Source organism: Oenanthe melanoleuca, chromosome 2 (genome assembly GCF_029582105.1).
Source record: "Oenanthe melanoleuca isolate GR-GAL-2019-014 chromosome 2, OMel1.0, whole genome shotgun sequence".
Classification (NCBI taxonomy): Eukaryota; Metazoa; Chordata; class Aves; order Passeriformes; family Muscicapidae; genus Oenanthe; species Oenanthe melanoleuca.
Genome location: NC_079335.1, coordinates 2,328,963 through 2,353,194, shown reverse-complemented (window position 1 = coordinate 2,353,194; position 24,232 = coordinate 2,328,963). Strand labels below are relative to the sequence as shown.

The 24,232-nt window shown below is 43.8% G+C and overlaps 1 protein-coding gene across 3 annotated transcripts in view; it reads left to right on the top strand.

The window, feature by feature from the left end:
* ADGRB1 (adhesion G protein-coupled receptor B1) overlaps window positions 1–5,441 on the top strand; it is a 197,992-nt gene extending 192,551 nt beyond the window's left edge. For all 3 annotated transcript variants that reach the window (XM_056485647.1, XM_056485646.1, XM_056485648.1), the window contains one exon: window positions 3,985–5,441. In XM_056485647.1, coding sequence (XP_056341622.1) covers window positions 3,985–4,182 — 198 coding nt within the window. In that variant the 3' untranslated portion in view covers window positions 4,183–5,441. The remainder of the gene's footprint in view (window positions 1–3,984) is intronic.
* Window positions 5,442–24,232: the final 18,791 nt, after the last annotated feature.

The following is a 24,232-nucleotide window of genomic DNA, read 5'->3' as shown; positions in this document are numbered from 1 at the left end:
TCCAGCCTGGAGCTGGTTTTGCCCCAGCTCTGAGTGTGGCTGCTCCCTCCTTTCCCATCCCTTTTTTTTTCTCCACAATCCTGGCACCAAGCAGGATCTGATAAACATTTCCCTCCCTCCCAAAAGCTCCTGGGCTGTGTCAGGCCAGAGTGATGGCTCTGTCCCTGGTCTGGGGCCAGTCCTGGCTGTCTCACAGGCACCAGGCTCTGGGCCAGCCTTTTCCAGCCAGATTACACATCCCTCTCTCCAGGTTTTTTCTTTCTTTTCTATGCACAGCTCAGTTTTCCCTCCTGTCTGCAAGGATTGCTAAGACCCCACAGAGGAGCTGGAGGGAAATGCCAGGAGCCCAGTGCCTGTTTCTCTGTGCTGCTCAAGTGGCCAAGACCCCATAAAAACTTTTTTTCCATATGGAGGGAAAGAAAAGGGAAGCTGTTCCCAGGAGCCTGCTACCAATTCCCAGGGTGCCCTGTGCCAAGAGGAGATTTTCTTTTGTCTCCCAGCATCTTTCCCAGAGCTCTGCCAGGCTGATTAACCTGCTCAGAGATCCCAGACCAAGCCAGCACTTCCCTCACAGCATCACCAGAGAAGTCTGATCCTCTCCTGGGAAATGGAGAGCTAAAAGCAAGTCTCCCTTCTTCATTTCCTCATTTCCCAGAGCTCTTTTTCATCTTCTAGCTGTGAATAAACAGCTTTGGAGTCACTAAGCCCACCACAGTCACAGGGGGGTATCACACTGATGAGGAGGATGGAAATCACCATGTGGGGTCAGACCCAAGGGCAGTTTCTGCCTCTTCTCCATGGCAGAGTAAAAAGGAGCTTGGGAAGATGAAAAGGATCAGCCTGTGGTGGTGCATCTTCAAAAAGATCCCAAAACTCCAGGAATCTGTGCTCAGAGAGCCCTTGATGCAGAGTGGTGTCACTGCACTGGATAGCACCAAATGGATGCTGGTTTTGTGTTTCCATGGTTTTGTGTTTCCATGGTTTTGTGTTTCCATGCACTTTTCATGAGTCTGGGAGTTCTCAGGATGGACAGAGAGCTGTGCAAAGGTGGCCTGGAGGTTGGCCCAGCTCCCAGGGTTTTCTCCTTGGTGCTCTGGAGTTCCTTTGTTGGAAGAGATTTTCCCAGTCCCCACCACCAGTTGTCCATTCCTACCATCCACAAGCCTCTCACAGCTTCCCACACCTCTTTCACATCCAAGCATCTTTTAAGGGCTGAAGGTGGGAGTTTGTAATCTTTCCTCCCACAGGACATTCTCAATAACTTTATCCATGGCTGGAAACCAGCCACATTTATCATTTTCCCTTCATCCTTCTCTCAGGAAGCTGACAGAGTGCCCAGAATATTCAAGATGCAGGTGCAGAATGGAGCTGTGCACTGCCATAATATTTCCTGTTTCACTCTCTCTTCCTTTCTTATTTTTATCTTCTCAACAACTCATATAACATTTAATATCTGAGATTTGAGTAATTATTGCCACCTTTAGCTGGTGTACCCAAGTGACAGGGCTGATCAGAGGCCACTGCTGTAGAAGTGAGCTCATCATTTTTATTATTTTTTTTTCCCTCCCCTGAATTTCTGTTCCCTCCCTGGATTTGCAGCTCCTCTTGCTCACCAGCCCATGACAGGAAGGGCTCTGAGGTTTGCTGGTCACGTTCAGGGTGCATGATCAGATCTCCCAGCATGAAGGAGAGGCTGAAGGTCAGGAGTGTGGCAGATGGGGAGAGTTTTAAAACAGGCATTGGCTGCAAGCAGAACCTGATGCTGAAGGTGGCCATAAATAATGCCATCAAAAAAAGGGGGAAAAACCAAATTATTCATGAGCTTCATGCATAAGATCACTGCTGTGGACATCAGCAGCTTTGAAAACTTGTGGCATTACAGCAGTGGTGGGAGAAAAAAATAAATGTTTCACATTGAAATAAAAAAATCTGTCTTTGCCAAGTTGTTTTCCTTCACCTTTTGGGAAACTTAATTTCATTCCAATTTTTGCTCTATTTGTGCTTTTTTTCTCTGTGTTCCCTCCTGCTGTATCTTTTCAGGCAGACTGATGGTCTCCAAAAAACACTTCAGGAAACTTCCAGCTTGTCTCATTAAGACACACACAAGTGTTAAATAGGTTCCATTTTTTAGTTGCAGTGGTTCTAAAATAAGTTCCAAAAAAGATAATGGAATTAATCATGAATTTTATCACTTTTTCTGTCACATTAGTATTAATCACTGTCGTGTTATACCATGGAATAAAGTAAGAATAACACCAGCAGCATAAGGAAATCTCTGTATTGTAGAGTTTAATGAAAACCTCAGCTGCAGATTTCTAGAAATTAAGAATTGAGTGTTTTCCATTCTTCTAAGCAATATCTTTACATAACCTAATTAAAAAAAAAAAAAAAAATAAAAAAAAACAGACAACAATTTTCTTTAAAAGGACTTAAAAACTTATTTTTCTCCCTTTAAATGAAAACAATTTCAGAATGCTTTCACTTCCCTTTGAGATGTTTACCTGGTTTGTACATTCCCCACCCTTCAACCACCAGATGTTCTCACCCAGAGCTTTCCTCCTGAGCATCGTGAGCTGCAGGACCAACTTGAAGCACATCTTATTTTTATATTAGAGTTTGGATGGGCAGAATTCCTGGCTTGGGTGATGCAATGAAAGCTGCCCCTGCAGGGATAATTCCACAGCAGCTTTCCTGGCAGTGTGGGGCTGGGACAAACAGCAAACCTGACAAAAGCATCTCAGGGAGGGACAAACATAGATGGGGATTGAGGTTTCCTACAGAGCTGCAGCAATCCCAGCAGCATCCTGGAGTGACCCCACAGCCTCTGTGTGGCTTCACCTCCCCTCAGCCAGCTCATTTTGGTGGCAGCATCGAGCTGTGACACGTCCTGGGTGGCATGTCCAGCTCTCCACCTTCTCTCCAGGCTTTTCCCTCTAGTTCTCATCCTCCACAAGCCACTTTCCTTCCCTCTTCTCCTTTGGCAGGTGGCTCAAAAGGGCTCTGTCACACCCAGAGAAGCCTTTTCTTGCCCAGTGCTGGAGTGTTTTTTGTGGAGATAATTAACTGTGAAAAGCATCACTGCTGTTTGGAGGGGAGTTGTGTGGAACAGCTCATTTAAAACCTTTCCTTTCTCTGCCCTCTGAGGAACACACCCATCCTCCAGCCCCAGAGCCTTGTCTTGGTGTGTGTTGGTAAAAATATGAAAAGAGATTTTCTGGATTAATATCCATGATGGTGTGCTGGTGACTGGGTCAGTGAAGCCTCCAGGGCTGGGTGTGGAGTTGATGGAAATGTTCTCAGCCTCTGAGCTGAGCTCCAGCTCCTGAAGCAGCACAGATCTATCTGGTTCCCTGGCAGAACAGGGAGCAGGTTTTGCTGTAATTAAAGGGTCTATAAATAGCTGTGCTGCATAAGGAATGTGCATCAAATGCAATGAGTGTTCAGAAAAACCTCATTGTAATCTGGATTTCATACGTGGGTTGGGTTGAAAAGGAACTTAAAGATCCTGTAATTCCACCACCTGCCATGGGCAGGGACACCTTTTCTGGGAATTCCATTCCAGGGCCTCACCATCCTCACAGGGAAGAATTTCTTTCCAATATTCCATCTAAATCCACTCTCCTTCATCTCAAAGCCATCACCCCTTGTCCTGTCACTGCATCTGTGGAAGTAGAAAAGGATCTGATATTCTCAAAACCACACTCAGTTTTTCAGTAGCAAAAACCTCAGCTGAAAGCTGAAATATCCAGTCATTAAGTGATGGAGGTAGCAGTGGAAAGAAAAAAAAATAATTCTTCTTGAAAATAGGCAGTTTGTGCACCAAGTGTCATTTTCATTGATACCCCACTTTATTTTGGATGAGAAGCTGCACAAAGAAATCGGTTTGTTGATACTACAGGAAGTAAAATCATGGCATTTTTTGCATTTTGCACTAACTCTTCTTTCTTTCTCTCTCTCCTTTCTTACACTTTCCTCCTCCTGCAGCAAGAAAAACAGCAGACACCAAACAAGAGACCCTGGGAAGGTATCAGGAAAGTCCAGTCCCCGCCAGCATGGGTTAAAAAGGACATCGAACCTGTGGCACAGTCTCCCCTAGAACTAAAAACTGTAGAGTGGGAGAAAACAGGGGCCACCATCCCCTTGGTGGGACAAGACATTATTGACCTTCAGACAGAGGTCTGAGCAGAAAGGGAAGAAAAAGGACTTCTGGTTTTTTTTTTCCGGAAAACAAACAAAACAAACAAAACAAAACCACGTTTTAAAGAAATGATTAAATTAAATCGGAACCGAGCAAGAGAAGTGTTTGGTTTCTTTTGAAACCTTTGGTAAGATGGAGTAACTTTTGTATTGTTCTCAGCAGAGAGAGGGAATATTACTTTATAGAGTATAGTAGCTGTAGGTTCAGGACAACACGAGCTTTCCCAGGCAGGACTGGAGGAGTGAGCCTGGAAGAGAGCGAGGAGGAGGAGGGTGGGAAGGGGCTCCAGGGCACAAGATCCTTGGACATCCTGCCAAGATGCTCTTGGGCTGCTGCCACACACCAGGAGCCCTCCTGCCCTGCCACAGGGAGGTGTGGAAGGACACCCAGCAGCCGCCACAGAGGGAGCAGAAGATGGAGGTTGTTTGGGGACACCTGCAGGAGCCTCTCTGGGATGTGGCCTGGCTGGGGCAGACCCTCGCTCCCCCACCTCTCCCTCACCAGCTGATCCAAGGAGGAAGGAGATGGGACACGCCAAGAAGTGGCCACGAGGACATTGCCACTGCTGGGTGCCACGCCACCAGCTGGCACTGGCACAGGGTCACGGAGAATCCCCAGGAGGGGACGTGGTGGCATCAGCCACATCTCGGGTGGAGAGGACAGGAGAGGTGAGGTGAGGCTTCCTCCTCTCATCCCTCCCTGGTGGAGGAAAGGACCAGCTCCAAATCTCCAAACCCTGCTCGCCCCATCTCCAGGGAGAGGGTGGAAGGTGGTGGACAACAAGACCAACAAGAAGAATGTAGGTCATGTCATTGACTGTTAAATAGATAAACTCAGCACGGGCCTTGCAAAGGTCCTCTTGGCCTCATCCTTTTTTTTTTTTTTTTTTTTTCTTTTTTTCTTTTTTTTTCCTGTTCTGTTATTTGTCCTTGCTTTCGGACTCGAATTTATTCCAAGCTGCCCCTCCCTGGAAGGCAGAGAGAGAAAAAGGGAAAGGATCTGCCACTGTACCTGGAGATATTGGTAAACAGAGACGTTGCCTTAGGACATTGAGACAAACTGACAACAAGAATAACGTCCACTTGGAAACAGACAAAAAAAAAAAAAAAAAAAAAACAAACAAAATAATCTATTTTTTTCCTTCTTCTTTTCTTTTCTTCAATAAAAAGACAACTTGAAACCCGAGACCTTTCTTTTCTTTGGCTCTTGTCATTTCAAATGCTTTTCTGTGCCGTAGGACTGTGCAGGCATGGGGTGATGATGCCACCTGCTGAAGGTGGAAGGAAAGTTGCTCTGTACAAAGTTTGGGATGGTGGGAATACACAGCCCCTTCACCTCTGGCTTGCAATGTTTTGTTTTGCTCTATTCAGTTCAGGTTTTGGTATTTTCCCCTCGCTGGCTCTTCTCCGCCCTCCCCGCTCCCCAGAGCCAGCAGCAGGTTCATGGTACTACAGGAAGGAAGAGGTGGAGCTGACCAGGAGAGCAGAACATTCCTCCTCATAAAATGCAGCCTTTTCATTTCACTGTGAAAAAAAAAAAAATAGCTGTTTTAATTTTTTTTCATTAAACATTTCTCAAGGTTATTTACAAAAAAACGAGGTGTCTACGTTTCACCCCAAAAAGTGTTGTGCAATATTTTTACCATTAAAAAATATACCAGTGACATTGCAAACAGACTTTATTTTGTTATTATTATTATTATTATTTTTGTAATTCCCAGCACTGTCTGTCTCAGGTTTTGGAGGTTGATGGAGACAAAACTCTGGTTGTGAGTGGTCAGATTGTGCCAGGCAGCAGCACAGCTTGAACAGGGTCTGAATTATTGCTGTGCTTAGATCTCCTTTTAATGAAAAAATACAAAACCTAACATTTTTAGGGAAAAATGACCAATGGGTATAAGATGCAAAGTAATCACTGCCCCCAGCTGTGCTTCCCCCATGGGGAGATGTTGCTGATGTGACAAATCTCTGCTTTGACTTCCCTTTGGGCCATCTGGATGATCTCCAAGGACAGTGGGCATTTACCATAGGAAATGAAGAATGGAAAGAAAAACTTAAATAAATCCAAATAGTTAAAAAATAGAGGAAATGGTTACTCATAAAACTGTGATATTACTGTTGAATTTTAGCTTATTCATGAAACAGGAAAGCACAAAGGCCTCCCTCAAATGCTGGGTTGTATGATATTGTAATTATTTTAATTACATATTATGAATTTTAGCCTACAGGTATCTTTCTACTGTGTTTTAATTCTTTTCTCTTTCTTTTTTTTTTCTTCCCTTCCCCTGCCCACCCAAGCCTGCCCTCTTCACTCCAACCTTCCCCTCTCACCCATTCACTGCAGCTGCCTTTGCAGGACATTTTAACCATGTTATGTAATTACAGAGATAAATGTTTGTTTAAGAACTGTTGATATTCGACTTTCTCTGCTCAGCTCCTCTGATTAATCCTGTTTTCCCATGTCCTGCCCTCCTTCCATACCTTCCCCTCCTTCCTCTCCGTGTTGGTCAACACTATTTTTATTTTTTCTTTTTTTTCTTCTGTACAGTTTTCAGAGCACAAAATGAATGTGTCTTATTTCTAATAAAAGAGGTGGAAACTCCAGCCCTGTCTGCTTTTTAAAAGTGCCCCTGCCTGCACCCCAAGTGTGCTTTGCATCACTCCTGGGGGCTGGGGAAGCTCTCCTGGCCCCACAGCTGCCACCTGGGCTCTCTGTTCTGGAAGAGTCACAACACAGGGCTGAACTTACCCAGATTTCAGCTTTGTATCCTCTCCACACCTCTAAAAATACCTGTGCCTATGAAGTACATTTGCAGGGCATGAGGATTCTCCTTTTCTGTGCAGTGCAGCTTTGTTTTTATTTAGGTTTCTCAAACCCACAACCTGATGCTTCCTTCCCAATATCACAGGGTGTGAAGGGCTGAGATTTAACACAGGTCTGGCAGCTTTTCTGGTACAGGACAGGGATTTGGAGCTAAAGTTTCCAGTGGGGCCATGGTAGTTCTGATGCCACCCTGCCCACATCCCTGCAAAGCCAATCACAGAATTTCAGGATGGCTTGGGTTGGAAGGGATCTTAAACATCATCTTGTACCAGCCCCTGCCATGGGCAGGGACACCTTCCACTGTCCCAGCCTGCTCCAAACCCCATCCAACCTGGCCTGGGAACATTTCCAGGGATGGGACAGCCACAGCTTCTCTGGGAATTCCTTTCCAGGGCCTCACCACCCTCCCAGGGAAGAATTTCTTCCCAATATTTAATCTAAATCTACCCTGCATCATCTTAAAACCATTCTCCTTGTCCATTCCCCTTGTCCCATTGTAAGAAGCACCTCTCCATTTCTTTTGTTGTCCCCCATCAGGTACTGGAAGACTCAACCTCACTTGGATTTCCCTGGCACTTCCTGCATGACCAGACTCTGAGCAGGAGCTCAGCTCAGTGCACAGGGTTTGAGGGTATCACTCATAAATGTGACAAAAAAATTAATTGAGCACCAGATTATTCAGTGCTTTGGTGCTTATCCTGGAAAGCAAAAAAGAAAAAAAATTGTGTCCTTATGTTCCTGACTCTGCTCCATCACCTACTAGATTTTAGGATTATAGGCAGCATACAGAAAGCCTAAATTTTGGGAAAATGGGCTACAACACTACTGCTGTCCAGAGCCTTCATCCAAAGCCACCATAGCCCAGAACATCCTCAGATGTAATGATTTATCTTGGCCTGACTGAAATAATGTGGATGTCCTAAAAAATCTGGAATGACTGCAGACCTCTGGGGCTGCCTGGAGGCTCTTAGCCCAGTTCCCCCTTCCCTGAGCCATGATCCAACATTTCTTCAACCAGCATTTGATGGTGAGTCCCAGGCCTTCATCCTTCCTATGGAGGTGTTTCTCAAATCTGTCATTCCACGATCCTTCATGGACTTGGCAGTGCTGGGTTGGACTTGGTGATTTAAAAAAATCTTTTCCAACCTGCAGAATTCAATGACTGTGTAGCATTAGGGAAGGGAAATACCACCTGGCACTTCATGAGATGATGCAGAAGAACCCAAACCTTGGATCACTGGCTCAGGAGGTCCTGCTGCTTCCCACCAAAGGAGACTGGAAGGAGGGAAAACTCCTCACTGTGCTCCTGGGACTGTAAATGAAAGCACTGCCAGAGGAGGTGGGTGCAGGAGGTCAGTGTGGTTTTGGTTTGCACTGTGGTTATTCCATGCTGGGGCTGCAGGGGAGGGTCACTGGATAGTTTAGCTTGGAAAAGAACTCCTGAGGACTCCTTGAACTGTCCTGTGTCCCTGCAGCCATCCCAGGCTCTAGTCCTGAGGCAGAGAGAACACCTGGGGACACCTCACTGCAGCCTTCCAGTACTTAAGGGATGCTTATAAAAATGAGGGAGAAGGACTTTTTACGTGGATAGGTAGTGAAAGGACAAAGGGAATGGCTTTAAACTAAAAGAGGTGAGATGAAGATGAGATATTGGGAAGAAATCCTCCCCTCTGAGGGTGGTGAGGCCCTGGCACACACAGAGAAGCTGTGGCTGCCCCCTCCCTGGGAGTGTTCAAAGGCTGGATGTGGCTTGGAGCAGCCTGGGATAGTGGGAAGTGTCCCATGGAGGGGGGTGGAATGAGATGGTCCTTAAGGTCCCTTCCAGCCCATCCCATTCTCTAACTCTAAATTCACCATCATCTCACACAGATGAAGCACAGCAATGCTGTGGGGGTGGATAAATTGTACATTGCACATGCAAGAATTTGTATGTCTTGGTTGCTAAAATGGGAAAACATGGCTGTGCTGGAAAATTGGGAAGAGTCTGAAAAAGGATGAAAATTCAAAGTCTGTTGCCTGGGCAGCTCTGATGGTTTCACTTAACCAAACCAGCAGTAGTTTCATGCAAAACCCAGAGGAGACAAAGCCTGAGCTGTATCTGGGCCAAGAACTCCTCCAGGAAAACCACAGAGGAGCAGAGTGGCTCAGTGACATCCATGCCCACGAGCTTGGAACACTGATCACAGCATGAGTAACAGGTGGCTTTTCCAAGGCTCATTTATCAGGGAACTGAACAACTTGTGGGAGTTTTTCACAAGGAGTTTCATTCATACATTTCCATTTGATGCAATTTGACTCTGAGCTGACCACTTCAGTCCATAAATAGGACAGCCTAAGTGAGCCTTCTAGGAACTACCATGGAAATTCTCTCCTCCCCTGGAGCTGGGACACCCCTCAGCATTTGAGATTCTTTAACTGAGAGGTCCTTCCTTGGCCAAGGTGGAGAGATATTTACTCATGGCAGATCCTCAGTGAGCTGCTGATATCAGGCTGAATTAATAATAATGTAATATTGCCAACCTAAGTACTCGGTATTAGTTATTATAAACTTGGTGTGGATAATTCCATTAGACAAAAACCATTGCCCAAATCTGAGACTAAGATTGGACTTAACCTAACCTTGGCTCTATCAGGAGTTTAGACAGAAAGGGAGGCCACTCTGAAATTTGTGACTCAATTGGAGGGTCTCCTTTACCCTTTTGTGTCCCACATCTCTCTGTAAATCCTTCTAGTTTGACTCCAGCTCAGTTTTCCATTGCACATTTCTTCCATATAGTAAATAAGAGTGAACCTTGTTTTTACATCACATTAACCCCACTTTTGCTGATACATTTTGCAGGTGCTCTCAGTGATATAAATCAACTCTTCACTACAGCTCCTACATAGGAAAAGGCCCATGTGGAGCAAGACAACATTCCAGGGAGATTTAGGACCAGCACAGGAGGTTTTTGTCTCCAGTCTCTCTCTATGGTCCTGTCAGTGTGCAAGATGAATCAGGGCCTGAGGTGAATATCCCTTCCTGAGCTCCTGTTGGGACAAGATCTAAACAGAGAAAATAAAGAAAGAAGACTGTTGTTGTGGTTTTTCCCCCTTCAGTTTCCCCAAACCACTCGTAGCAGGAATTCAGAGTCCTCAAGGGATCCCTGTGTAAGACATCTCCAGGTGCTTGTTTGCTGAGATCTCTTTTCAGTTGTTTTCCAAAAAAGTCCCAGGGCAGTGATGTGGGCCTTGCTCCTCTCCTGTGTCCCAGAAAGTGCAAACAAAAGAAGAGATTAGTCACATTGATGGCTTCTGAAGAGGCCATCAGCCACCACATGGCCAGAGGAGCTGTGGCAGCTTAGCAGATAAAGTCCCAAAAGCAAACTCCTGAATGAAGGCCCCACCAGCTACTTCCAGCTGCTCACAGATGTTCATTTCTTTGAAAAGCCACATTTCTTGGCTCCTGGGGAGAGTCCTTTGAATTTCTAAATTGGGAAAGAAAGTACAGATGCTGTATTTTGGAGGAGAAGAAATGACAGATGGTCCTGATGGTCAGCTCTTAAGGGGAGACCTTCCAGTGCCTAAAGGGGCTCCAAGAGAGCTGGAGAGGGACTTTGGACAAGGGCCTGGAGTGACAGGCATGGGGGAATGGTTTTAAGCTGAAGAAGGGCAGAGCTAGGTGGGATATTGGGAAGAAATTCCTCCCTGTGAAGATAGTGAGGCCCTGGCAAAAGTCATGCAGAGAAATTGTGGCTGCCCCATCCCTGAAAGTGTCCAAGGCCAGGCTGGATGGGGCTTGGATAAACCTGGGAGAGTGGAAGGTGTCTCTGCCCATGGCAGGGGGTTGGAAGGAGATGATTTTTAAGGTCCCTTACAACCCAAACCATTCCATGATTCTGTGATGATTTATGATTTATGCAGCACACAGCAGGGTGGAGGCTGCTATTTTTTTTTTTTTTTTTCTCCTCTCTAATGGAAAATCTGAGCTTCAAAGGCAAAGAAATTCAAAATTAAAATGCAACATTTTGCAGCAGCACTTTGACAAGTGACCTCTGCCAAGGTGTGGCAACGACCAAAGGAAATTATGCAAATATTGGGAATGATTTGAAAGGAGGAGAGAAAGGAGGAAGCAAATTCTGCAGGAAGTAAGAGAAGTTTCTGTTCAGGAGAAATAAGTAAATGAAAAGGGAAGATGTCCTCTCCTGCTCTGTGTGGGTTGAGGGTTTTCAGGGGATGGACAATCAAAGAGTTGCTTAATGGATACCAGGATTTTCTTGGCTTTGATCAATTGTCTGAAATAATTGGCAGCTTTTTCACATTATCTCATGTTTGTACCCATTACTAATATTGTAACTCCAGCTTTGAAGCTTTGGCCAGCACAGGTTTCCATCTCTCATGGGTGATTTGCATTTCCATGGGGAATAAGAGGCCATGTCCTCTTCAGAGGGTTGGCAATAGGGGAGCACAGAGGAAAGGCAGAGGAGCTTGACTTGAGCACAGAAAATTCAGCCTTGGAGGGAAGGACTAAATGCTGAACCATCTGCTTCCTCCACAGAAACCCCTTCAAGCCAAGCCTGGTACCACTGGAGGTGTGAAATCCTCTCAGACACTTCTGCTGAGTTTTTCTGGAAGAGGATGAAGGCAAGGAAGGAATTGCTGGGTCTCAGTTGCTGCCCATGGATTAAACTCCTTTCTGACCACAGATCAGAGAACTATAGAATCAAAAATGGGCTTGGCTGGAAGAGACCTCAAAGATCATCTAACTCCAACTCCTCTGCCATGGACAGGGATTCCTGAGATGGGGAAAGGTTGGATTTCAGGGCTGACCCCTATTGTTAGCTATCAAAATAAAGTGATTTAAAAGATTGGCCTTGATGCTCTCACTGCAAATCAGCTTGGTGTACAAAGGCTCATCCCTGTCCAGTGTCAGATACGGCTTTGGAGCCATTGAAAGGATTAATAAAAACAAAAGGAAATGGAAAATGGATCACACAGCACAGATAGTCAAAGAGCTCTTGTCTTTAGTATTTAATTATCTACATTAAATAAAGCAGCTGATTTCCCTGAGATTAGATCTGCAGTCAGAATATTTTGTCTATTTTCCACAAAACATCTCATTGTGTTGGTGGAGAAAACAGGAATTCATGTGCATAGTGGATAAAAAAAAAAGTGCTGGAGGGGAGTAGGACACAAGTCAATAAAAATGTTCCTCTGTTAAGCTGAAGATTTATTTGATATTTCTATTTTTTATTTGAAGCCTTGGAATTTAAAAAAACATTGCCAATAAAGGATTTGGATGCAAAACTTTGAAGGACGTTGTCAATACAGGGAAGGATTGAGACATCATCCAAGGAGAAGCAGATTCCTGGTGAGAGCAGGGGGTGGAACAGATCAGCATTCCACAGAACCATGGAGATGCTGCTGCAGCCTGGGAGGCTCAACAGATGGGAGAGACAAGGGAGAGAGGCTTGGATGCATCCAGGGCAATCCCCAAAATAAAATGTCAAGCTTGGGGTGTTGCAGGAAAGGCCTTTCCAGGAGCAGCAAAGGAGAGGAGATGATATTTTGCAAGAACATGGTGAAATTTGTTTGGAATACTGAGTGTGTCCAGGAACTGAGGGGTCCTGGGGTTACCTAAAATCCTGATGTCTCCTTGATGGTGAGACCAGCACAACCATGGACAGAGATTCCAGCTGGGAAGGAATATTTGGAACCAAGACCCCATGGTCAGTTTAGAGAGTCTGGCTCCTTTAGTAATTTTAAAGCACATCAAGAGGTTGATGGCTGAATCCTTTAGAAGGATGCTGATGGTGAAAGAGCCCCTAATTATAAAGATAGAAATGAAAAAAATCAAGATTGGGAGTTAGGATGTGATTCCTAACTGGAAGTGTGGTAATCCTGACCTGAGGGAGAGCTGGGGAGACAAAAACTTCATTGGCTCAAGAGAAAATCTGGAGAATTTGTTGGTTCAACAAAAGGGTGGTAGAGACAGCCACACTCAGTGTGTGTTGCTCCTGTCCCAGATCCATGTTCCCAAGTCTGGAAATCAGTGTGGGGGATCATGTATTCCCAGCAGGAATATACAGACATGGACAAGAACCCCATCAACACACACAGCACTCTCACAACCATGGGTGGCTCCATCCTCTTCTTCACAGCCAGAATTGAAACAATAGGACATTCACACCCAAAATGTGTCTCCTGCAGCTGGGATTGGTCTATCCAGCAGTTGCCCCCAGTTTGGCATCAGAATCCTTGAGCTCCTGAGGCTGGTGGCCCCAGATCTCCCACCCTGCTCCCAGCCAGCCTGATTTGCAGCAGACTGCATTAACACAGGCTCAAGACAGAAATAATAACACAGAACAGCATTGAAAATCATTAAGAATGACTTCCCATAAAGGGACAGGACACTGTGGGATCAGGGCATGGCAACCCTGACCTGCAGCCTGGGAGATGTGAATGTCTTTTGGTATTGGTATCCATTGCTGTTAATGCAGGATTTCTTAAAGTTTCTGTGTTCAAGAGAGGAAAATTCACCCAAAAAACATCTTTAGAACCACTGGGTCCAGCTTAGACTCAGCAGTGGGTTTCTCCTGTCTGTAGCTCAGACTGGGGAATCCTTTGAGTGGCATAAACCACAAAAGCTGGAAGCAAGAAAGAAATATATGGAAAGAAAATCTTCCCCAAAGATGGGGCTGCCTTTAAAGGTGGAAGTGCATGACTGCTCTGTAACTTCCCCTTTTTTGGTATTGATTGCTGGAAACTTGTCTGGGAATCCTGGAGTGTTAAGGACTGGTGTTAATTACTCCAAATAACAACCTGTGCAAACCAAACTGAGCTGTTTTCACTGGCCTGTGGAAAGCCAGTGATTTTCAGAGGTTTTTTGGCAAGGGAGGAACTTTCTGTTCAAGTCACTGAGCCTGTGTGTCCTCTGCAGAGAATCCAGAGGAGAAGACCCAAATTCATGTTCCTTTCTGCCCATCTGAATTCATAATCCTGGGGCAGCACTGTGTAGTGAGAGGTTCCAATTTCAGTCCCCAGGTTGGAACTACCACTTTGCCACTCAGAAACCACATCTGAACTTCCACCTGAATTTTTTATAATCAAGGACTTTTACACCATCAGCATCCTCCAGGTTAAGAATTCTTATTTTCTTTTGCTGTTCCCTCCCTCCCTTCAAAATCTGTCACTGGGAACAGAAGGGATCAAAATAACTTATTTTAACCTGGAAGTGAATTAAGCACAATTCTAATTCTGCTGAGAAAACAGACTTCTTGATCTTTCAAAGCTTTCAGAGATATCTTTCCTTTGGGAGATCAGGTTGTTTTTTTTTAATTTTATTTGGTCCCTCTAGAGTCTTCCAGCAGGAAATAACCCAGGACCTTGATAATTCTATTTGATTCCCATCCTGGATTTGAGCAGACTCGTAGCAGACATGCCCTGTTCAGAGACTAACTGAATCTTCCAAAAGGGAAAATAGGATGTAAGTGCCATTTCCTTGTCTTTCTAAGAAGAGTTCTGAAGAAGGAAATCAGGGAACACCAGAAGGAAAAGAAAGAGGGAACTTTCTTTTTTCTCTCCCAGGCTTGACTAATTATAAAACTTCTTAGAAAGGCTCCTACTGAGCAGGTGAGGGGCTGAGCTGAAACAACAACTTAATCCGTGGGGATGAACTCCATCAATGATCCAATTATTTAGGATTTGATGCCTTTTGTGTCTCCAATTCCCAGCCCTGTGGAGATGGGCAGCATTTCGCACCAGTGAATTTGGGGTGGGGGGAGGCGCTGCCGAAGCCTGCCTTGATTTACAAACGAGATCCATTAGCATATAAATTGGTACCGGAGGTTTGTTCAGCCTCCCCAGCTCGGGTGAAGCAGCGGGGCTGAGACTGTGGGCAGGAGGAAAATTAAAATCTGCTCCTACGGCTCACTTTGGAGTGTCAGCAAGAGAAAATGAAAGTCGTTTTTTGTGTCGACTTTATTTATCTTTGATTATTTTTTCGCTCGCTGCTGCTTTAATTTCTCCCTCCTTCCCTCTTTTTCCATCCCCCTTTCTCTCGGATGGGATTTTGCACATACAGCCAGCACTGCAGATCTTGGCAATTTCTCATTTAGCAAAACCAGTCCACATCCTTCTTTTTCCTGGATGTTTTCTCTTTGTGTCCCCTTTTATCCTTCTTTTCTTGACCCTTATTCTTTTCCACCATGTCTTTTATTTGTTTTCCCTCTGCACCTCTCACTCCTTCTTCTTTCTTTCCTCTTTCTCATGAGAAAACAAGAAAACCTCCAGTAACAACCAACAGGTTGTTGGTTTTCCTGTGCTGTTCCAGTCACATTCTTCTGTCTGTGCATGGAATTGCTCTAAAAACACACATTCCATGCTCACTCTCCCCGAAACAAACTATTCTAATGGTGTTTCCTTGACCCTGCAGAATAGGATGAGAAAAACCCTCCCTAGAAGCAATTTCTTGAGTAGAAAAACAGATTCCTGAACAAGTGGAAGACTAGTCAAACCTACATGTCTTTTCGTCCATTGCATGCCTCTGTCCCACTTTATCTCCATCATCTCCAGGATTCTGTGCAGCAGATCTTTTTCTCTCTGTTTTCCAGATATTTGAGCCCAAATGTGGGAAGAGGATCATTTTCTCAGCTGTTTTCATCATTCCAGGGGCCTTTATCTCAGCCTCCCCTAAGTGCTTCCCACCCTGATGTCCAGGTCCCTGAAATAACCATCAGCTGATACCACCATCCTCTGCAACATCTGATTTAAAGCCACCCTTTTCACATTGGCAATACTATTGGCAAAGATGCTTTTCCCTTGCTTTATCAAATGGGTCCAACCCTCTATGTTTAGTCCTGGATCCACACAAGTGGTGCTTGCTCGGATTTTATGAACAAAAGGATCAGTCCTTTTTTTTTTTAGGAACCAGATTAATAGAGAAAGCATGAAGAAGCTGTTGACTGCAGTGACCCCAAAATCTACTAAAAATCTGATTTTCTAATTCACTAAAGAGTACAGACAATAAAAATGTCCCAGGCCTTGCTCAAATCTCTGGTCTGGTTCAATCAAAAGGATGTAATTTAAGCTGTCCTTTAAAAAAATTCCAGAAACAGAGGCTAATGCACTTAAGCCCCCAGGGAGGCTTGGGTTTTCCAAGAGGAGTTTGGCTGTTGGTCTCCATCCTCTGCTCTGGAAGCTGTGCCTGGCTCCAGGAGTTTTATTTCTCTGCACACTGATCAAAGATTAACTTTCACACATTTATATTTGGTCACTGTGGGCAGCAGGGCAGGGAAGGTGTCTCCAAGCTGGCTTATGGACCACAAGAGCATCTTCCTTCTCTCCCCATTCCCTTTGGAGGATTTAAAAAGAAAAATGGTTTTAATAAAGAGCTGGGTGATATCTCAGCCCTGGGGTAGTGTAAGTTTGTCTGCACACATTATGGGTTTAATTTGGTCCAGGCAAAACCCAGAGGAAACCAATTTTAAAAGTGGTAGAATAGTTTGGGTTGGAAGGGACTTTAAAGAGCTTCTTATTCCAGCACCTTCCACTAGACCAGGTTGCCCCAAGCCCTGTCCAACCTGGCCTTGTTTTCTTCCAGGGATGGGATTGTGGATGAGAATGGGTGAATTAAAGAGGGTGGAATGGGAAGGTGCTGCAGGGAACCAAGGAATTAAATTGCCCCTCAATTACAGCTGGCCATGATGAAGGCATCACCTCCCCTATAGCTTTAAACAGGTTTTTTTGCCTTATCAGGCAGGGATTCTTTCTGTATTTTCACCTGTAGGTCAGACAAATGAATCAGTTTCTCCTTTCATTAACTTTTCATGTATGAAGTCCCTGATATAATTACTCATGCTGCAATAAACCACCCCAGCCCCATCAGCCAAGCTGCAAACACTGATGTGAGAGGAAAACAGACAGAAATGTCTCCTTTGAGCATTGCAAGGCAAGTGAGTTGTAAATATAAATACAAACAGCATTCTCCAGAGCAAGGGAAAACCTCTTGTTTGATTTAAATCAGAGCCCAGGTGGTAGGAAAGGATTCTGGGCTGGCACAAAGATTGTTTGAGCAGAACTTTTGGAAAACTTTCACTTTTGTGATGGTTCTGTAATCAAGATTTTAAGCAGAACACTATTGGATTGGACACAGACACCTCAGCTGGTGACTCCAAACTCCTGTGGTAGTTTGGAGTCCATGGAGAGCTAGAAAACCTCAGCAATGGAGTTTGGAACATCTTAACACAGACACCCAAAATAAAACATTTAAATCATTTATCCTATGCTCCCTTTTCTCTTTATGCACTCAACAAGGGGTGGCCAGGTTGTAGGGAGACAAACTGCAATTCCATAAATTTGAATTAATTTAGTCCAATCCCACTTTCTAATTTCCTTCTGATCAGCTCTCTTTGTGCTTTTCATTGAGTTGGTATCAATCAGGTTGGTTCATAAGACTGCAAATCGTTGAAGAATCACAGAATGGGTTGGGTTGGGTTGGGTTGGGTTGGGTTGGGTTGGGTTGGGTTGGGTTGGGCTGGGTTGGGTTGGGTTGGGTTGGGTTGGGTTGGGTTGGGTTGGGTTGGGCTGGGTTGGGTTGGGTTGGGTTGGGTTGGGTTGGGCTGGATTGGTTGGGAGGGACCTTAAAGATCATCACATTCCAAATTCCTCCCAAGGGACACCTCCCACTAGACCAGATTGCTAAACAGGTTCCTTCCAGCCCAAAACATTCCATAATTCTATGAAACACATATTTTCCAGGGATGCTTTCCAGCAAAACAAGGTCATTTTAGCTGGCTCTGACACTTCCAGAGGGATCAGCCAGGACTGCATCTTCCCACTTAAAACTGATGCCAGGGAGCAATCCACTGATGAGGTTCTGGTACTTCTGTAGTGAAAAGTGTGACCTGTGCTTGGTTTGGTCTCCTCTTTGGTAGATCCAAGCTCTGGATTTTTGGATGTGTAGTTCCAGGCTGCCCTGGGTGGAGTTCCAGGGAAATGATGGAGCCACCATCCCTGGAAGTGCTGCAAAAACAAGTAGATGTGGCACTTTGTGATATGGGTTAGTGGGTATGGGAATATTCTACTAAAGGCTGGACTGGATGTGCCTGGGGCTCTTTTCCAACATCAGTGGTCCTAAGATTCCATGTTTCTGTTGCAAATGTGTTGCTCCATATCTTTCCCATGACATTTGTGGAAATCTAACTGGGAATTTCGTCTTTCAGGTCACAAACATGGCGCTCTACCTACACAAAAATGTTGCATTTTATACCATGTTCTGGGACAAATGGTGCCTTAAATCAGCAGAAATTTATTCTGTCAGCTCTTGATCCCCATTTCAAGGCATGAAGATGCAGGTTAACGTGAGGTCAGGCAAAAGGAATAAGTTGTTTATTCATCCTGCAGGTCCCACTCCAGTGCACCAGGACAGGATTTCTTCCTGAGCTGTGCTTTGAAATCTTGTTGAGCCCCATGTGGCATTGGAGTGAATCTTCTGGATGAGGAGACACCAAGGAACACTTCAGTTGCCAATACATATGGTGGTTAAACATCATCTCCTCCTGTTCCCTGTCAATTGTCACCTTAGCAAAATGTTCCTGTGCCTTCCCTGTAACTTAGCACTCCCTTGCTGATCCTCTTTTCCCAGCTGCCCATCATCCCCAGAAGAAATTACAGTAGCACATCAAGATTCAGGAAAAAATATCCTCATTTTCTGAATTCCAGTGTAGGGGTTCTTAATAAAAATCCATCTGACAAAATATTTTAGTCTTTTTCTCCCTCTCGTTCTCTTTTTTTTGTTTTTTTTTGTTTTTGTTTTTGTTTTTGTTTTTGGGTTTTTTTGGGATTTTTTCATCCCTTTGTTCTACAAGGGATTGTCTTTTTTTTCTGGATCTATTAAGATTTATCAGCTTATTCTCCAGCATTTTGTTACAGGGTTACACAAGGGAGAAGATTATTTTAACATGTGCTTACCAGCAAAGAGCTCTGCAAGAAAGAGCATTAAAAGAAGCTCCCTGAAATACTGAAAAAGTTTAATGTGTGTGTAATTTAAATAAAAAAGTTGTTTAAAATATATTGCATAGTGTGAGGGGGGAGAGCATAAAATACAACAAGCTCTGGTGGCTTTCATGTTGCAAAAACTGATTTTATTATCTGTTTTGTTTTATGTTTTTTGATTTTTTGTTTGTTTGTTTTTGGGTTTGGTTTTTTTTTTTGTTTTGTTTTTGTTGTTGTTTTTGTTTTGTTTTGTTTTTTTGTTTTTGTTTTTTTTTTTTGTTTTTGGTTTTTTTTTTGTTGTTTTTTTTTTTTTTTTGTTTTTTTGTTTTTGTTTTTTTGTTTTTGTTTTTGGTTTTTTTTTTTTTTTTTTTTTTTTTTTTTTGACTGTTTTGGTTTGGGTTTTTTCTTGTGGGTTTTTTTGGGATTTTTTAATCAAAAACATTTTTCATGCAGGATTCCTGGCGATTCATGGTGATTCCTGGCAAGGGTAGGAAGGAAGTTCATACACCTAAGGAGAAGCTCAAATGAGTATTTTTCCTTTTTTATCAAACCTTCTGCCTCATTAAGCTAAAACTTAACTTGGTCCTGTGTAACAGATCCATAAGATTTACAAATTACCAACGTTAATGTGTTTAGAAATGTTTTGAGAGTGGTCTGGAGAGTTTGGATTATTTTTACTGAGGCTTTCTTTGGCCAATAAAAGATGACCAGGCAGTCTTAGCTTTCAACACACCAATAAATTCTTCCAGGATATATCTGAATGGACTTATGGAGTTCTTTGGTTTGGAGTTGTTTGGTGGTTTGTTTGGTTGTTTTTTTTCCTATTTATATATTTTTTTAAAAAGGGAGAAGTAGAAGAGGAAGAGAAGAGAAGAGAAGAGAAGAGAAGAGAAGAGAAGAGAAGAGAAGAGAAGAGAAGAGAAGAGAAGAGAAGAGAAGAGAAGAGAAGAGAAGAGAAGAGAAGAGAAGAGAAGAGAAGAGAAGAGAAGAGAGAGAAGAGAAGAGAAGAGAAGAGAAGAGAAGAGAAGAGAAGAGAAGAGAAGAGAAGAGAAGAGAAGAGAAGAGAAGAGAAGAGAAGAGAAGAGAAGAGAAGAGAAGAGAAGAGAAGAGAAGAGAAGAGAAGAGAAGAGAAGAGAAGAGAAGAGAAGAGAAGAGAAGAGAAGATGGACTTCCAAAAGCATCAAAATTATCCTTTTTCAACTGATTTTTCAATTGTGTTCAGTTGGTCATTCCCTTCAATCAGTAAATACATTAAGTTATGCCCTCTGTGGTATTAATTTTCTATTGAAACATTTTAAAAATAACTGATAAATCCTGTGGAAGAAAAACACTTTGACTTCAAAAAATATAGGGCTTTCTGTTTCCAGCCTTTAGCTGGAAAAGGCTTTTCTGAAATACTTTAATAACCTGAAAGTGAAGCAAAACATGAAAGTAAATCCCCAAACTGAATCACCTTGACTTTCAGTTTTGTACCCATCAAGCTGAAGTCCACCCACTCCTTTTTCTCTTTTTGAATTCAGACACTGACTGTGCATAATTCCAAGTTTCTGCTTCCTAGAAAACCGACCACTGGGAGACAGTGGATGTTTGGTAAACATCAGCATCAAGGCACATCCATTTAGGATCCATATTTAGGAATCTTGTGTTGCAAAAACCTTGAAACTGCCCTGGGTGCAGCAGAAAGGAGGAAAATCTTGGTCCCTGGGCTTCCAAGGATAACTCCCAGAAAAATAAAGTCTTGTTTAGACTCGGTGTCTGGACAGTGCTCTGTCATAGGAGCAATTCATGAATTTTGGCAAGAAGGAGCATTTCAGATTTTAATGACCACCACATGTTTCCATCTCTGTTTCACTGAACCAGAGAATCACAGAATGGTTTGGGATGAAAGGAACATAAATATCACCCAATTCCATTCCCGGCCATGGGCAGGGACACCTTCCACCAGACCAGGTTGATTCAAGCCCCATCCAGCCTGGCCTTGGACCCTTCCAGGGATGGGGCAGCCACAGCTTCTCTGGGCACCCTGTGCCAGTTCCTCCCCACCCTCCCAGGGAAGAATTTCTTCCCAATACCCAACCTATCCTGCTGGCATTTTAAAGCCATTTCCCCTTGTCCCGTCATTACATGTCCTTTTGATCGAGTCAGAGTTCCCTCTCCAGCACCTCTGGAGCCCCTTTAAGCACTGGAAGGGGCTCTGAGCTCTCCCTGGGGCTTTCTCTTCCCCAGGCTGGACATTCCCAGCTCTCCCAGCCTGGCTCCAGATCAGAGATTCTCTAGCTCTTGGAGCATCTTCATGGACACCTCTGAACTAATTCCACAAGTTTTTCTTTGCTCTGCTCAGGGAGACTACTTTTCAACATGGAATCATGAAATGCTAGGTTGTAATGAGTCTCAAGGATTTGGTCCAACCTATTTTGGACAAGACACAGTCTGAACAGAATGGTCCAGCACCTTGTCCAGCTGAATCCTAAAACTGTCCAACACTGGGGAATCCACCACTTCCCTGGCGAGACCCTTCCATGCCTCATTTTTTTCTCATGGTGAACAACTTTCCTCCTGTGTCCCATCAGAATCTCCCCTGGAGTAACTTCTACCCAATTCTCATCCCCTTTTCCATGTGAGTGCTCAAAAAAAAGGGAATCTCCATCTTCCTTTCAGCCACTCTTTAAATAATGGAATGGGGTTGTAAGGTCTTCCCTGAGCCTTCTTTTCTCCATGATGAACAAGCACAGTTTGTTTATCACAGCCTTTCCTCATGTCAGGTTTCCCAGACCTTTGATCATTTTTTGTGGACCCCTCCAGTCTCTCCACAACTTTTTGTATGGCAGGGACCAAAACTGGACACAATATTCCAGGAATGGCCTTGCAGTCTCTGAGCTGAGTGGAATAATGGCATTTATCTCTGCTAGTAATGACTTTGTTGATGCCACCCAGCATCCTGTTGGCTTTTTTTGTCCATGGCAGGACTCTGCTCATTCACATTGAGCTCAATGTCCACCAGGATCTTCAGGTCCCTTTTCACAGAGCTGATGCCCAGCTGGGTAGATCCCAGCTCATGCTTCATTCCTAGTTTATGTTTTCCCAGGTGCAAGACCTTATAAATTCCCATTCCCAAAGCCAGTTTGAACGAGGCTTGGAGCACCAGGTCTAGAGGAAGGTGTCCCTTCCCATGGCAGGGAGGTTGGAATGAGATTGTCTTGAATGTCCCTTCCAACCCAAACCATTCCATTATTCAGTGATTTTATGATTGATAACAACTGCAGGCCACACAAATCGAGCTAAACCCATGAAAATCTGCCCAGCTGATCTCACCATAAGCAACATGTGTCGCCACTTTTTTGTACTGAGCAGAGCAATTGAGATGCAGCTCAGGTATTGACTTGACTTGTCTATTCTTATCCTTCCTCCATTATTTACAACTCTGTAGCATTTGCAGAAAATTCTGCTCCATTAAGATTCCCATCCCATCGGAATGGCAGGTTTTTCACCCCATCCTTTGTAAATCAGGCTGGGTGAGAAATGTATTATATATCACACTCATTAACACAGCCCAGGAACACATGGCTGCAAAGATAAGACACTTCAAGAAGAGGGAAAATGCTGATCTCAGCCTGCTTTCCCTGCAAAGGAAATGTCAGGAAAGCTCAAGCACAATGGGATTCTTCAATCATCTTCCCCAACAACCCATTCCCCTCACTAACTACCCCTCCGAGTCTTCCTCCTGCTCACTTTGTGTTTGGCATTTTGAAAAGCAGCAGCAAATTATAAATTCAGATTTTTTTCTAATGGAGGTTATTGAGCCATTCAGCAGAGTCCAGGAGAGCTGGAAAAATTTATTTTATTCATCCTGCTTTAAGTATGATCTCTACAAACATCACCAACAGGGCAAGACTCTGAATTCACAAATCAGGGAATTATTCCATTCCCTTCACCACACAATGTCTCCATCTTCCTTAAGTTTTTGGAAGAGGGAATACTGAAATCCTTCATTGAAAAATTAATGCTCTCATTTCTTCCAAAGGTTCAGAAATCTGTTCTTAAAAAGTTGCACTTTTCATTTTAGTAAAGTGATAAGACCTTTATCTTCTGCCAGGGTATTTCAGGCACAAACCCAGAAGTTCTGACTTTTTGGATTTGTGCTGCATCCACATCCTTTGAGGTGATTGATTTTTTTTTTCTGCCTGTAATTTCCTGGCACACGTTGTGCTGCATCTTTATAACTAATATTTGTTGCTGAATGCTTGTTATCGCTGGGAGCTGAGCAACTGGAGCAGAGTTTAATGTGCCACTTATCATTTTCCAAGTGCTATTATTGCCTTTCTATCAGTGCCTTCACATGAGACTGCAGGATCACGATGACAGAGGTACTTTGCAGGAGTCAGCACTAATTCCCAGAGAATTTGTGTCTCCATCCCATGCTAGCTTGGGCAGCTTCCAAATAATTTTTACTAAATCTCCTGTGTCAGGTTGGTGATGCTCCAGTGATATTGGTGACTGAGAACAGTCCATGGGTAGATGAGAACAGATTCTGTGCTACTGATCCTGAGTTTTCAAATATCCTTGTATTTTCTTGACAAGTTTCCTTCTTAACCTGGTGACAGTTTCCTGGAGTTTATAAATTAACAAAGAGCCTGGAGGGCATTTGAGGTTTCAGTGCAGGGGAATAGTGGAGGGAACTGAAAAGACAGGATAATAATCCTCTCATTTTCCCCTGTATGAAACACAGATATTTAGCATTTGAAGCAGACTCTCATTTCTGAATTTTCTTCATTTTACACAAAGGAAAAAAGCTCCATTGAAACATTTCCCCAGTTCAAAGAACTGAGTGACTTGAAACATTTCCTTTGGATCTGGCAGTTTTTTGGTTTCCTTCCAAACAGCAACAAAATCATTCCTTTCAAGAAAGCATCAGAGAAGCCACAGACAATTTTTCCTGCTCTGGGGTAGCAGCCACATGCTCACACTGCCTCCCAGCTGTGTCCCTGCTGAGACAGTCCCTTCTCACTTGCAATAAAACCCATCTCAACACCTCTCACCCTTCACATCTCTCCAGACAGAATTTGTTCCCTCCAGGAGTTAACTATTCTTTAGGGGAAGATGTTGAACATGTCCAGAGCAACAGAATCCTGAATTTGGAGTATCTTGCACACTGCAGTGTCCATTCATTTGTTGGCAAAGGGGAAAAGTGCATTGTCAGTCCCTCTCTAAGAGCACAGAATTTTCATCCCCAGGTTCCTGCCC